General features: G+C 37.9%; 1 protein-coding gene across 5 annotated transcripts in view; it reads right to left on the bottom strand.

Annotated features, from left to right (window-relative positions):
- Window positions 1-16,806, bottom strand: part of Macrod2 (mono-ADP ribosylhydrolase 2) — a 2,207,522-nt gene that overhangs the window by 209,026 nt on the left and 1,981,690 nt on the right. For 3 of the 5 annotated variants that reach the window (XM_045156294.1, XM_045156296.1, XM_045156297.1), the window contains exon 10: window positions 4,427-4,471. In XM_045156294.1, coding sequence (XP_045012229.1) covers window positions 4,427-4,471 — 45 coding nt within the window. The remainder of the gene's footprint in view (window positions 1-4,426; window positions 4,472-16,806) is intronic. The other 2 variants (XM_045156295.1, XM_045156298.1) reach the window with 1 other exon arrangement.

Here is a 16,806-nt window from a genome sequence, read left to right as displayed (position 1 = left end):
AGAGACCATCAGCCATTGTCCTTTTTATTGCAGGTATTGAAGTTGGCAGCATGTTTTGGCAAGTTTGTTCATTCAACTAGACCTTCACTGGTGTCAGTTGCATTCTTAGCCATCTCTATAGCTTTCCTGTTTATATGAGAAGAGGTGATATAGGGCAGAGGAAAGGTAGCAGTTAATGGTCTTGGAGGGGAGGCTGGTTCAGACTCATCTTGGAGACCCACATCTCTGGTCTGAGATGAGAGGGAAGCAAGCCTGCACACTGATGTCTGTCTGGGCCAGCTGGTGTGCCATGGGCCATCCAGCACACAATTCCCCCATGGTTTAAGCATTCAGACATTAGGAAATGGAAAGTAGTTCCCAAGCCCACTGTGTCTTGGCATCCATGGGCCACTGAGTGTGACTTGTCCAGCTGCTGAAGGCAGAACTCCCAGGAATTTTAGTGAGACTGAAATCAGAAATGATAATGCTTGAATGCCTTGAATGCTGACTCCAACCTGTGGGCTTGCATTCCTATTAGGAATTATTTCCTTAAAATCACTCAGTGGTTTGGAGAGCTAGATAAATCTCATTAAGAAGTCAACTCCCTTTGCCTAGAAATATGTACCTAGGGCACTTTTCCAAATGATCCATGGTAAGATAAAGATAGCTGAAGGAGAAGTACCCCCACAGCTGAAGGACACTTCAAAGATACTTCATGTCAGCAGGATAAATGAGAATAACAATGATTAACATTAAATTCATGGGCATAGAGATTAAATTCTTTATAGAAATTTTACCTTAGGTTTTATGTTTTACAGAAAGCCAAGAGAGTCCTTGTCTTAAGTTGAATTCTCTCAGAACAAGACACTGGGACATGAGTTTGAGTGTAAGTAGTTAATTTGAGAGTTTATCCCAGGAAGCTCCAGGAGAATAGGGAAATGAGACACGGAAAGGGAGGCAGACAACACCAAGTGTATTAATGAGCAATTCTGCTGTGGACATACAGAGCTCAATTCTACTATAGAATTGGTGATGTCATAATCAAGATATCCAATATTGCAGACATACAACCATATTACCAATGACTACTTGAAATGTACCAAGTATAAATTGAGATGCGTATGTAACATACACAATAATGTCTAAGGGTTGGTATTAACAACTAGGTACAATATCTATATTAATAGATATAATTATTTATGTATTAATTACATGTTAAGGTAATATTTTAGATTATTATAGTATATAAAATATAAAGTTAGGGCTGGAGAGATGGCTTAGTGTTTAAGGTGTTTGTGAAGTCTAAGAAGCCATGTTCTGTCTCTCTCCAGACCCCACGTAAGCCAGATGCACAAAGTGAGAGGCAAGCACAAGATCACACATGTCCACTAGGTGGCACAAACATCTGGAGTCAAATTTCAGTGGCTGAGGCCCTGGCTGTGCCAATTATCTCTCATATATATATATATATATATATATATATATATATATATATATATGTGAATGAAGTTAATTGCACATGTCTTTTTAACATGAGTACTAAAAAATATTAAATCATACATGAGACTCACATATTTACACTAAACAACTCTGGAACATAACCTATAACTTGTCTCAATTACATTTTATAAGTTTTGTGTGTGTGCATATGTGTACTGCTAAGGCTTGAACCCAGGTCCTTGGGCATGCTAAGCAAGTGCTTTACCAGTGTATTCTACTCTCAACTCCCTACAGGACTATGTATCCACCACCTTTTGTCCAACATTGATTGGAGGGCTATTCCAGGGAAAATACTCTGTGATGTGCTGAGTCCACTTTCATGGACAAAGAGAAGTCCTATTCTGAGAATTATGAGAGCTATCTTTAGCAAGTTCCTATTAGAAAATAAGAGTGCATGCTGAGGGGTCATTGGCAGGACACTGGTAGCTGTTGCTGTGGTCATCTTTTCACTGTCTCTGACTTTTGGGCCCTCCATCCACTTCTCATATCATCTGAATCTATTACCTTTGTGGAGGTCAAAAGAACCTTACAAATTACACATTCCTTGACTGGAGAAGTATAGATAGATGCTTTTATCATTTCTATAGTGAGCTTTTATGAAGAAAAGGAGTAGATGATATTTCCCCATGAAGACGGGGGGGGGGGCACCAAAGGAGGGAAAGAAAGCTACTTAAGTAACAAAAAGGCCATTTAACAATCTCTTGCCCAGTGACCCTCACTGCATCAGAACCTAAAGCTCCCTGAACATAAGTCAGATGAGTCTGAGGTGATCAGTAATTTTGAGGGGTTCTCATATCAGACAAGAAGAAGTACAAAGTGAGAATCTCAGAGACAGCTAAGTTTGAAACCTGGCCCCATTTCATGGTGAATGCAGTGAAGTGGTTAAAATGGAGAACGTTAGGGCTACTAACCATATAATTAATTTCCATGAATGAAAGAGCAAACAAAAAGCTTTATAGTAGACCAAGTACTGTGGGAAACACAACACACTGTCTCATTTTATCCTTCAAGTAAAACATGATGAGAATTATCACCTCAGAAGTGTACAACGATATTTACAGAAAGATATTCACTCATATTCAGTAAGTGATATAACTAGTATTGATTCAGATCTCTTGATTGGTACATTAATATTTTTGGGCATAGTGATTGGTTAGTTTATGCCAGAACCCAGATTTTATTTATTTATTTTTAAGCTTTTGAAAATAATATTTTATTTATTTATTTTCAAGGAAAGAGAGAAAGAGAGAGAATGTGTACACCAGGACCTCCAGCCACTATAAATGAATTCTAGATGCATGTGCCACTTTGTGCATCTGGCTTTATGTGAATACTGGAGAATCAAATCTGGTTTATTTGGCCTTAACTGCTGAGCCTTCTCTCTAGCCACCATTTGTTTCTTGCATGTATATTTTGTGTATTGGGCATATTCCCCCTCAAGCTCACCTCTCTCTTTCTCTTTGTACACTCTTCCCTCCTCCTATTAGCCCCTTCCCTCTAGACAGTCTTGCTTCTACTTTAATGCCATATATATGTACATAAGTTTATATATCTATATGAGACCTTGGAAACACAAATTAGAGGAAACTCATTTGTCTTATTCACTTACTATGACTATCTACAGTTGCATCTGGCTTCCTATAAATTAACTCCATTTTTTCTGATGGATAAAAAAATTCCATTGAATATATACTATATTTTCCTTATCTAGTGCACTGTTGTGAGAAACCTAGACTGGTTCTATAATTTAAGTATTCTGAATAGTGCTACAATAAACATTGATGTGCAAGTATAGATGTGGCATGTTGAGTTGGAGTTCTCTGGGTCAATACCTAGGAGTGGTGTCACTGTGCCATACGAATGATCTATAAGTCTTTTGATAAACCTCCACAAAACCTCCACAATGACTTCCATAGTGCTTGGACTGCTGTACTTTCTGCCAACAGTGTACAAGGGTTATCTTTGGTCTGTATCTTTAGCAGCATCTGTTTTTAATTGCTTTCTGAATGATTTGTCAGTTCTGATCCCAAACTTTTAATTACTATGCTTCCCTTTCTGACTCTGGTCTTTCTTGAGAAGTTGGCATAAGAATCACCTGTACTATGTGAAAAGCATCTTTTCTGAGGAAACATTTTAGGTCTTAGTTGTTTTTTTGAGATAGGGTCTCACTCTAGTCCAGGCTGACCTATAGTCTCAGGGCGGACTTGAACTCATGATAATCCACCTGCCTCTGTCTCCTGAGTACTGGGATTAAAGGCATGTGTCACCATGCCCAGTGGTCTTAAAAGTTCTATAGAATAATTTCCATTGACAGGTTTCCTGTGGCCCTGACTGGACTTGTGATTGTTCCAAACAATACGACAGTGGAAATGATATTATGGAATTGCAAAGCCAGGGTCTTCAAAACAGGGTAGAACTTCTCACTGTCTCACTCTTCACAAAGACGTCAGCTGGCCCCCATGCTGAGAGCAAGCCCAGACTACATGAAGAGGCTCTGCATAAGTATTCCAGAAACTTGCTCCGACTAAAGTATCAGCCTCTAATCAAACAAGTGAGTTAATGAATTGTTAGATGGTACAGCTGTTTGAGGCCCCAAACCTCATGGATTGGTGATTAAATTACTTTTTCCATGAAGACTAAATTCTTCATGCAAAGAATGTATGAGCATAACAAATAGTTGTTCTGAACACCAATTATAGGGAGTGATTTTTTATGCAACTCTTAAAATATAATGTTATATTTTTATCTTATTTATCAGAAAGCTCAAAGTCTGATTTAATCCTTAAACATAGTAACTGTATTTGCCATAAGAGTTAGTAAATCTACTTTCTTGTTGAAGTTATATTCCTATTTTATGAACTGTGTTTTGTCTCTTTAAAATACAGAATATATGTAAATAAAAAATTAACTCTGTTTTACCCTGAGTAATAAAATGTAAGTTTAATACCTGCATCTTCTTTCATGTCAACATCTTCTTCATTATTTTCATCTACTGGAAATAGAAAAAAAAGATAGATTTGTATAGATGCTGGATACATAAGAATTTTTCAATTTAACCAATAAAATAATAAAAGCCAAGAAAAAATAAGGCTAACCAGAAGAGAGAATATTAAATTAATCTTTTCCCTTGTCTTGTGTTATCATGCTAAGTTAGGAGAATGTACACTCATTATAGCAGAACTTAACACTGTGGGTTTATAGCCCCTTTTAAGGAAATGATTGCATATTTACAAGAAGTCATATATGCAACCATTTGTTTTACTTACATAAATTATGAATGGTCACATCAGTCATTTCAATTTTAGTTCATTTAATCCAATTTAAATATCACATGTTTTACACTTGTTAAAAAGCAGGCATGCTCTTCTCCGATGTAAGAGCACTGCCCACAACATTATTTTGTTGAATCTGATACAAACACATGTCAAATCCCTCCACTGACCATGAAATGCTTTATTCTGCCTATGAAGCTAAGCTTTAACCATGTGCTTTCAGTAGCCCTACTAGGTGTACCACTCCTATTTACTTCCCTTCATTTCCCAGAATAATGTACAAGATAGAAGATTCCTCTGTACTGCAAATGACATGTTCACTTCCATTCTTCCCTTCCTTCCTTTCTCCTTGACTCCTTCCCTCCCTCTCTGCCTCCTTGCCAGCCTCTCTCCTTCCCTCCCTCCCTCCCCTTCTCTGTTTTTTCACTGTGTGTGTGTGTTTTGAGTCTATATAGCCTAGGTTTGCCTTGAACACCCATTCTTTCTGCCCTATTCTCCCAAGTGCCAGAATCACAGGTGTGTACTGCTATACGTGATTAGGCTTGTTTCTTGGAACTTTAGAGCATATCACTTCTCTCCTTAAGTGCTCCCCACATACAGCACTGTGATCTGGATACCCCTCCCCTCACCAATTAGTGTTGAATCCTAGCCACTAAAAAGATGATATTGGGAAGTGGAGTCTTTGGAAAATAACTAGATCACAAAGTTGGGGCTCAGGTGAATGGAATTAGTGGCCTTAAAAATGAAGTCTATTTAAATTGTGTCCTGTGAAGCCATGAGAAGAAGAGAGCTGGAAACTGGGCTACCAGCAGTCACTAAAGCTGCTGAAATTTTTACCATGGATCTGATGAGATTTCACTGTGAGCAATAAATGTCTGTTGTTTATAAGTTTCCCCATCTGTGATACTTTGTTACAACCCAGAGAAGACTGACTAAAACACAAGTCAGCATCCAGTCTTGCTGGGACTGCATGTTTCTCCTGTATTATTTTAGCTTCAGCTGGCTCCTTGTCTCCTTGTACTCTTTGCCTGGGTGCCTTAGAGGTCCCCTAGCTCTTACCTTTATTCCCCCTCTTCAGACTCACTTTCCTTTTACACACAGTTGTCAAATCAGTCTTAATACAGCTTTGGCTTGGTGCAGAGCCTTACAATGACTACCCTCTGTGTAATGGAGAAAGGATAGACTCTTTCCAATATATAAAGCTATTAATATATGGTTACAAATACATTGCTCAGTTTCGTTACCTCTGTTACACTCAACATGAGCATATCACCTAGACAGATGGCCAAAGTAAACTCTTCCGTTTCCTAAAGTACCATCGAGCCCATTTTATGTTGCTATAATAAAATGTCGGAAGCTATGTCCTTTACAAGCAAAAGGAGTTTATTTACCTCACAGTTTGAAGGCTAAAAGTATAAGCTCTGGAGGCCCCATCTGTTCAGAACCTCCATGAGAGCCTTCTGACCATGTCAGCATGTGCCGACAGCATCATGGAAGACGCATATACAGAGTGGTTCATGTGGAAGAGCTCACATGATGAAGCAGAAGCAAGAGGATGAGATCACTTGTATCAAACCTGGTCTTCTGAGATCTAACTCAGCCCTGAATTAATCTCTTCCTTCTGATCATTCCATGACTGTGCTGTCTCCAAAGTCCTACTGACTCTCTGAATATTATTAACTGGGGACCAAGCTTCTAGAGCAGAGACCTTAGAGGATAAACCATAGCATTTGCCTTTTCTTCCTTAACCTGTCTTACTATTGTTATTTTATCTTTTCAGCATTATCCTTCAAGACCAAGTATAGAGTCTCAGATGAGGGAAAGCCTAAGTTTCACTATAAAACAGACAAGAGGCAGAAAAATCAAAAAGAACATATATGAAGGTTTCCCAGAGTATCCAAGTTTGAAGTAATTGTTTCCTTTTTGGTAAACCTTATTATTATTGCTTTGTGAACTGTTAGATTATAGGTGTTGTTCCTTTAAGAGGATAGATGCCAGGGCTATAGAGATAATATGTCATGGCCTCCTCTGCAGTTACTTTCTCATTCCTGATACAGCAAGAAAGAGATCTTGCCTCCTGAGCAGATAGCAGGACTAGATAAAGGCCAGACTTATTATCTTAATATCTATAGTGTGTGTTCTCCAAACCCCAAACATTAGCAGCCCATCACTTCCCATAGCAAGGCCTCATTTATACTTAGAGACCCATTAAAATGTGACACTCAACCTAGGTGGGTAACTAATAATGCTCTATTAGCTAAGAGAGCTGCTCAGTAGAACGGAACCCATAGTTGGAACTGGAAACTGAGTTAGAATGCTATGGAAACAAAAATCATGGACTCCAAGAAGAAGCTCCCACTAGTCTTTGGACAAAAGAGAGGCTACACCCACCAAAATCTCTTTGGATTAACAGTGCTTAACTCATTTATCCTATGCTGATCTCATTCTCCATTATAGAATCTGTTTTTCTTTTTCAGAAGGCAGTGAGAACTGAAGAGATAAACCATCACTCACACATCAACTAGGGCCTAGATGAAACTACAGAGGAATTGGCAAAATGAGTAAGAGTACTGTTTCCATGGTGAGCCTGACAACCAGTGATATGGTGATGGAAAAAGACACTGAGGATGCTCAAAACATTCCAAAGCAGAAATACAGAAACTTCTGAGAGCACAACACTAAAGTAGACTTAAAACACATTCATTGCAGCTCAGGGAATTTTGTGGAAGAGGGTATGGAAAGATACTTAGAGCCACAGGGTGGAAGGGAATATCCAGAGGCACTGCCTCCCCCTTAAAATTACTAAATGCTATTCTCACATCTCATAACCCATAACCTCAGCAGATTTATGGCAGTGAGGAGGAAAATGATGGTACCAAAATATTATGTGTCCATTAAATTTTCTGCTTAACAAAAATAATGCTTCTGGGAAAAAGAAAATGTTGTAAAGGAGAGGAATTTCCTTTGTTCTATGAACTTCTGCCTTTAACCACATAAGTTTCTGACCCCAACAAAAGTGGCCAGTGTTAATACAGGAAACTCTACCAAGAGTCCATTTCAACTTCTTCATTTGAACTGGGTCAGAGTCTTTAACATAAATATATACTTTTAAGGAATTATAGCTCAAGTTTGCATTCTGGCCCCTAAGAATATCCACTTACTAGGCATTTAATCTTAGAGAAGTTTGCTAATCTTCCTGAGTTTTTGGTTCTTCAGCCATTATGAGAGATAACAATTCTTACTAAACAACCATTCTAAGGACTGAGTGAGATCATGCCAGGTAGTGTATTAGGATAGCTACAATACCAACAAAAGCTAAATATTAGTTATTACTACCATAAAACCTCACAGTCCAGTATTCATTATATCTGAATTCCATATTCTCATCTCAAGATCATGAAGACCATGTCTTAGATTCCTTTATGTTCCTTGGTACCTGATGCCATTCATTTTAAGTAGTAAAAACAATAAGGATATTTCTATTCAATGACCCAACCACAAATAGCCACACAATCTTGGACAAATGACATCAAACAGTGCATTCTTCAGTTTTTTTCATCTGAAAAGTAGAGCTGATAAAATTATCAACTTCCTTGCTCATAGATTCAGTAAAAGCATATTGCTATTATGATATTATTATTCTACTTTTGCTACATTAACAGCCATTTGTTGAGCTTTACTGTGTGTAAGAACAATTGTAGGTCTTGAAGATAGAGGTTACTATTGTCTTTCATCAAGGAAATCACTAAATGGATAATAAGGAGGAGCAAGACAATAGGCAGAGCAGGATTGACAAGCTCTGTGCTCGAGGCAAGCTGAGCTTTGAACAGGAGGCAAATAATTTGCAGGTAAATCAGAGAGGAAGTTTACAAAATATTTTCCAGATGCTGTGAGGTTTCCTCTGACTCCCAAAGGGTGAACTGAAAAAGGAGGAGCAGATGCCCAGGAAAGGCAGATATCCCAAGAAACACTCATGTTCAGACAGTTCAGTGAATAACAGCCTGGCTTCCAGCTCCTGTGGCCTTTACCAGCAGGCTTCCTCTCCATGCTAGAGGCCACTCAAGAGATCCTAGGGGGATTAACACCTCCCAAGATACAGTCTTCTACAAGAAGTTGAAAGGATGTACATACAAATATCCCAGCTCCCCTCTTTCTCAAGCTCATTCACAAACATTCTGAGCTTATTCCGTGCTATCTCTGTAAGCTCCTCTCCATTTCACTTGGACTCCAGATATAAGTGGTTTGTAACTTAGCCAATTGGCTTCCTTCCTTCCCCTGTCTCACTCCCCCACTCCTCTGATGGGAAGTCCTGGGATCACCTCCTTAACAAAGTGGTTCCACTTGAATCTTTGCTTCACAAAAGGGATTATCACATTCAAGCAAAGGGGTTCACCTGCAATATCACATGGCTGAAAAGTCAAGAATTTCAAGAAAATAAAACTAACACCAAATAACTGAAGGGAAGTATTATATAAAAAACTGCCTTTCAGTTTTTTAGTCCTTTCTGGCTAACGGTCCTCCTCATGCCAGGAATAATGGTTAGTATTATAAGTCAATGTGACTAGGTCACAAGGTGCCCTAACATTATTCTGTATATGTCTGTGTGGGTGTTTTGGGAGATTACAATTTGAATATGAAAATTAAGTAAAGCATATGGCCTGTCCAAATGTGGGAAAGCATCCCAAAACCACAAGAAAGTACCATAAAATAGAAACATTGACCTTCAGTAGTGATCAGGGAATTCCCCCCACCCACACACCCAGAGACATTCAAAGTTCACATCCTCCAAATGCTGGCCTGGTTTCTGTCATGCTTGAACATTGTTTCTTTGCTGCCTTTGGGTTCAATCTGAAACTCTGCTCATGACTTTGTTTCAAGACAAGAATATCGAGAATAAGAATTATACCATTGGCTTTTCTGAATCTCAGGCCTGTGACCACAGTTTGCAATGGTACTATCACGTCTCCAGGGGCTCCACATTCTTGCCTAAAGATCTTGAGACATGTCAGGCTCCCTGATTGCAGAAGTATCCTTTGTAACATTTTCCCATACGTACATATAAGTGTCTGTTTCTCAAGCAAGTCCTAGTGACCTACTTAAAAAAAAATTTAATGTGATAGTTTGAAGCATTTTAAGTATTTTGTTAAAAACTAGAGTGACTAAACACCTTTAGGCTAAAGAATAATGTTACATGTTTTGAAAGTTAATTTTTCTCATGAGAGAAATTTACTAGGAAATTATGAAATATATGCCTTAATGTTTTCATATTGTTTGTATTAAAATCAAGCAGAAAGATTTTTTGGAAAGCACCTAATATGCAGTTACATATTAATGAATACATTTTAGTTCAATGTTATTCATAGAATATGCTTGCTTGAGTCATTTTTATGTGCTATATTTCTCCTTGAAGGTTTTTTTTTTCCTTTTCCAAACAATGCCAGAAGCCAGGAAGACAATATATAAAAACAGATGATAGTCCATGGATATAGGGAGTCATGCCATTCAAAATTTGGAAGTGGTTAGGAGACTGATGGAGCGTGGGCACAGAGCTGCTGCCCTTTTAAGCAGTTCTGCAAGCTCCATACTTCTTTGTTAGAGGGCAAAGATGAAATAAAAGGCTTCTAGCCGGAGTGATACAAATACCATTTTGAAACAGAGAGCAATCCATCAGATGGTATTGTTCTGTGTATTCAGAAATGTCAATTCTAGAAAGCTTCCCTTCTTCCTAAGCATAGATCAGAGGGAGGCTAAAACTCTGTTTCCTCTTCAGGGGTCTCTTTGATGTTAATTTCATAATGGATGCTATTTTTATTTAGTTCATTGCTCTCTGTCAGATGACTCCATTGAATTCCATACAAAATACACAGATATGACTAAACTTATTGAGTAAAAATGTAGGTGAAAATTAACTACTTTCTTCTGAATGACCAATTTGGGGTAGCTGGTGTCTTTATGTAGCCACTTCTTTCATAAGGAAGCAACTAATATACTTTATGAACTATATAATATGTTTAACCTTCTTAAGGGGAGAGAGTTAACATTAGTGGTTTTTGTCCTGGTCATTACTTCTGCCTCTGAAGAGCACCTAAGTTTTCTGAGTCCACATTTCAAAAAATAAAATATCACCTAGTTTTTAAGTGCTTTTAGATTTGTTTTATTCCTTTCCCTTGGATATTCATAGTTCATCATGTTGGAGGAAACAAATAATTAAACCAAGAAAACTGCATCAAACTTTATTCTAAATCAGAGGTTTTCAAACTGTGGTCTTCAAGGTAACAGCATCATTCCAGCTGAAAACTCTTTCAAACATAAACTCCCAGGATACTGGAGATCAATTGATTTGGAAGTTGTCTGGGAGAGACCCAGAAGTCAGTATTTTGATGATTCCTGGCCACAAAGCTCTGGTGTACTGAATTTCCAGAACCACTGTTTTAAAGCAGTGTTCTATGTTGGAGAATAATCTTTACAGAAACTAGATGCTTATCTTTTGGGATATGTCAACCAACCTTACCTTGTGATATCTCACTAATTCTAATGTGGCTCTGAGGGCCCATGCTGTGTCTGAGAAATAGTTAAGCTCACCACTGGATATTATATGTTTTCTTCTATGTATGAAATCACACAGTTGCCATGTACTTGGATGGACAATATCATGAGTCATTCTTAGACTCTGAGAATTCTTAGACTGACTTAGATGCATGTGCCTTAATGGAAACTAATGTCAAAGGTATCTGAAATTGCATGGGAAAAATGAAGGATGCCATGAAATGGAAAGTTATCCTCAGGGACCAATGAGCCCACTTTCTCCAACCTGAAATAAATACCACAATACCCTTGTAATAATTTTGATATGTCTATACACATGGGACAGTTCAAGTCAAACACTTCTGTAATCCTTTTTTGTAGCTCACAAATGACTTCTGCCATTTAGCTGAACACTAGGTAGCCCACTAATACAACAGATAGTTAAATACCCTTTCAAGTATATAACTAAGAAAGCAAGATAATTTTCTTTAAATGGATAAAAAAAAGCAAACAAAAAATATTTAGAATTTCTTCCCAGTTGGTTGTGAGCCAAGATGGATACTAGGAGGTCATTAATTTATCAATCAATTAAAGATGCTGCTTACAATGTTCTGGTTCTGCATCTGGCTTGGCCAGTTGAGCACATGATAGTTCATGATAGTGAGTCTGGAAATTCAAGAAGAGGAAGTAGAGGAGCAGATTTAGAATTAGTTCTAGATGTATTGAGTTGAAGATTCTTGAGAGATGGGCTGGAGAATTGTCCTAGCAGTTGAGGGACTTTCCTGCAAAGCCAACGAACTCCAGGTCCCCTGTATGCCAGACACACAGTGACACAAGCATGCAATGTCGCACATGCACACGGGGGGGGGGGCACATGCATCTGGAATTAGATTGGAGTGGCTGAAGGCCTGGCACACTACTTTTTTGCATTAAAAAAAAAAAAAAGCCAGTCTGTTGGGCTTGCCTCAAAACACAAATAAAGATTCTTGAGAGAAGTCAAGCTAGAGATAGCCTTTGTGTAGATATCTGCATCTGAGAGGGTCATGCCTGACACATGGACTGTAGGAAAAATAGAAGACAGAGTGCATTCACTGGTCCCAGAACAGTAAGAACTCTAGAGGCTACAAAGGAATTCATGTCAGCAAATATTCACTACATTTCAGCAATCATGTACAGCCCATTCAAAAGATTCCAGAGTTGGGCATGCTGATACATGGCAGGAACCCCAGCCCTCCAAAAATGAAGCAGGAAGATGGCCACAAGTTTAAGGGCGTCTTGGCCTACATAGTGAGACCCAGGCCAGCCAAGACAAGAACCTGTCTCTAAATAAATAAATACATTAAATAAAACATAATAACCACCCCAAGGTCAATTACAGAAGAAAGGTAAGAATAATCATGTGATGATTATAAAGTGAGTCACAAGTAAAAGAGATGCATGATCATTCAAAGACAACACAGCTGAGAAAAAAGGTAGGTGTGTTCAAATACAGGAACATAAGCTGGAGGATTTTTTAATTACCTTTTTGTTATCTTTATCTTTATTCTTACTTCTGGACCTTGTTAGAAATCATGTTGATCATAAATTATTCCTCAAAAGAACTTTCATTTTACCTTTGCCTCCAGGTTTAAAATAAAAATAAAAAATATAGAGACTAAGCTACAGAGAATATTGGAAGGGTTTTCAAAAGCATCCTGCTATAGTCTGAAGTCTCTGTAAGACACTTTACCATCCTCCCTCCCCAAGAGGTATTTAGTAGTGTCTGTTTTGCCAGAACTTTCTAATGAGATCAAACTCTATTTAGTCAAGGCTCGAGTTCCCAGGTCCTTATTTGTTCTGCTGTTTATCAGCATTTGCTACACTCACTGCACACCCACCCATTTGAAGGGACAGATTGCTTTCTGCCTATGCCTGGCACTTGTTCCTGCATTCAGGTTGCTTGGTTACAGCAACACTTCACTGGATTTTCATTGAAGGCAAAATGTGTTTGCAGCTTTTGAGGCCCATCAAGTGGAAATGGTTAGCACCCATTTCCTAAGAAGGCAGTAAACTCATTTATGTCACATTACAGAGGGCATGTCTCATAGAATTCTGTCAATGTGATCTGCACAGTAAATGTGCACATTGTGCCATGGCCCTGTAAGGATTACAATTAAAAAAGCTTCTGAATTCATTCACTCAGTCAGTTTTCTATAAACCAAATATACCGTTTGGAGGAAAAAAAAATAACTTTATCTTAGACTACATAAACAGGGTTTTGATTTTTTTTTCACTTTATTTTTGTTTTACTTTTTTTAAAAAATATAACTGGTATATAAGCTTTTATCACTGTTGTGCCAAATTTCTAACTTGGTGCCTTAAAACTATGCAAACATATTACTTTATAGTCAGTGCCTTAGGTACAATCAACCTGTAGGCAGTCCTCTAATCATTTCTAGACACTCCAGGGACAATTGGTTTCCTTATTTTCTTAGCTGTTAAAGGCAACCCATATTTCCTCATCTACAGCCCTCTTCTGCCATCTTCAAAGAGAGCAGTGCTACTTCTTTCTGAACATTTGACAATCACCTCTCCCTTTGAGTCTTGTCTACTGTCTCCTTCTAAATTTAAAGACCCAGTGATTGTACTGGGTCTTTCCAGAAATCCCAGGACATCACCTTTATCTTAAAGTCAGATGATTGCAAACTTAACTCTATTTGTGATTTTATTATCCCTCTGCAAAGTGCCAGAACACATCTCAGGTTCTGTGAAGGTCCTATTTCTGCTTGCTACACCTGGTAAGCCAGGAAGCAGATGGCTCTGATGGTTAAATGTCTGATGAGTAGAACTAAGAACAATTCTATTTAGAATTATTTTTTTTTCTGTGGGGTCTAGTCCACAAGCTTAACATCAGGGTAATTTTTGAGAGTTTTGGTTTATGACTTCATTATATTCATATTTCAAATTTTTCCATTTTAAGTCTTCATTCTTTCTTCTCTTCCTTCTGTACATTTTTATATTTTTCTTTTATCTTTCTCCTTTTCCCTTACATTTTGGCTATGAAAGAATAATATCACAAGGATAAGTTATTAACTATAAAATTATTTGCAACCTATAATATAGAAAGTCATCCTAGAAATCAATAAGCAAAATATGTAGTGGTCAATAAAATATAAAAAGGTTATGACTAGTCATTTCACATAAAATTGGAGATATGTTAAGGAACTTAAAAAAGGACAAATCATATGAGTATGTACTGTTTTCCATTAATTTCCTTATTTCATGTAGAAAATTAATAAAATAAAAATATGAATGTGACCCATTGAGAAGAGTAGGAGGAAAGCTAAATTCTCATGCATGGTGCATGTGAATAGAAACTCAGGTTTGTACAATGGTAGGTGTTGCTGTGTATAATCTATCTCCATAAATAGAAATCCCTGTAGTTGGGCAGTTCATGACACTTACCTGAAGTGCTACAAAAACTGTGACTAATTTAGAACTACCAGTCAGTGTCTTGAATATGTGTGCATTTTTAAAAAGTAATTCCATGCTTGAAAAGTGCTGAAGACTATGGAAGATGCCAATATTCATTTTAAAAGACCTTTTCTATAAATGCTACTTATAAACAAATTCAAAATAATTTTCAAAAATAGTTCCAAAGTTCAGTATTATGGCTTTGTATAACCACTGGGTCCAGTAAAATTATATGTTATAGAAGAATATATAGTGAAAAGAAAATTATGATCATGATTTGTATTGTGTGAGTGACAGGCAGGAATCATAAAGTCTGAATTTCTGGTTCTGGAATTTCCTATTTCTAAAAACCAAAAGATAAACAACAACATGTGATTGATCTCTAGATTACAGGATAGGAAATGGTTTGTATTTTCTTATTTCTGCTTATCTGTATTTTGCTACAAATCTGTATTTCTTTTGTAATAAGAAGTTGGGCTATTTAAATGATCTCAAAAGTTGAGCTACCAACTTTTAAATCTTGAATAATATCTGGATTTTATAATCTGTAATTTTCTGTCTAGTTACCTATCAGGATATCCACAATATCCATTGCTATGTGTTACATTTTGCATGAGCTCTATCTATGCTGACAAATGACAAGACTGTACAGCAGAGAGAAGTCAAGCCACAGGCATGAAGCCACATATCCAGGGTTGTGACAGGATTAAGAGCTAATAACCTATGGTGACAAACCCAGCTGAATACCCCTTATGCCACAGAGCTCTTCACTGGTCATTGATTACCTTTCTCAGAAACTCCCCACCCTGTCATCAATACTGCCATCAAGCTGTTCCTTCCAATCACTGGGTCTACATAGCAAGAGGAAAGAAAACCTGAGTGGTTTATGACAGCTGTGTCTCGTTGTTGTTGGAAACTGTTCTGAAGGAAAGAGGACATATGAATACTCCATGTTACTGTAGAAACATCAGTCTTTTTAAATATTTTATTTATCTATTTATTTGAGATGAGAGAGAGAGAGAAAGGGAGGGAGGGAGAAAGAGAGAAGCAGATATATAGAGATAGTAGGTGTGCCAGGGCCTCTAGCTACTGCAAATGAACTCCACATACTTGCTCCACCTTGTGCATCTGACTTTACATGGGTACTGGGGAGTCAAACCTGGGTCCTTAGGCTTTACAGACAAGCACCTAAACCATCTATTCAGCCCACATCAGTTTTTTTTTTTTTTTTCAGAAGTTCTAGCATATTATTGAAAAAAGATCAGACATGGATTTTGTAGCAGACAACTAACTTCAAATGACTGTTGACATTTCTTTGGGAAAAAGTTTTACATAGTCAAAGGTTTGATATGAGTCTTCAACTGAGTGACTTTGACCCATGTATCCAGCTTTTGGAATCCACCCTTCACTACTGTCTTGATGAAAGCCCATTGAGGGAGAAATCTCCCACTTCCGGGAACTCGATGGTTAACTTTAAATGGTGCTTGGCTGGGGATGGGATGTGCTACAGCTCTAAGAGTCCACTGGGGCTCTGGGAAATCAGCCAGAGACTGTTGCTGGGAAGGCTCAGTTGTGGCTGGTTGTTTCTAATACTTCTCTGTGGTCAGCCTGCCAAATCACCTTGTTCTTTCCCAATTCAATAGCCCAAATCAAAAGATCTCCTGCTTAGTATTAAACTTTCAATAGACAATCAATCAGCCTGGGACACTCTCAATTATGAACAGAGTCAGCCCCAACATACTTTTACTTCCCACCTGGAATTCAGCCCTCATTTGAGTTACCCACTTTCGGGGGCTCCTGTCCATGTCAATGGCTGCTTCCTTGCTGGTCTGATGTTTTTGCTTCTGAATCCTGTTTAACAAAGCCTGTTACATTCCTCATCCAGGCCTTGTGAATTGTCTCCTAAGGCCCAGAATGTTAATAATTCACTGCTCTGGCAAAGCTCACCTACAACAGAGCTGCTCTTCTCCCATTTCAAGATGACATACCCATGACTGAAGTCAGAAAGGCAGTTTATAAGTCATGCATATAGTCCATCCTATTGTTTATTTATTTTTATTTGAGATTGGGTTTTATT

This window comes from Jaculus jaculus, chromosome 8 (genome assembly GCF_020740685.1).
Source record: "Jaculus jaculus isolate mJacJac1 chromosome 8, mJacJac1.mat.Y.cur, whole genome shotgun sequence".
NCBI lineage: Eukaryota > Metazoa > Chordata > Mammalia > Rodentia > Dipodidae > Jaculus > Jaculus jaculus.
Note: the sequence above shows the minus strand (reverse complement) of the source record. Positions and strands in the feature narration are given on the sequence as shown.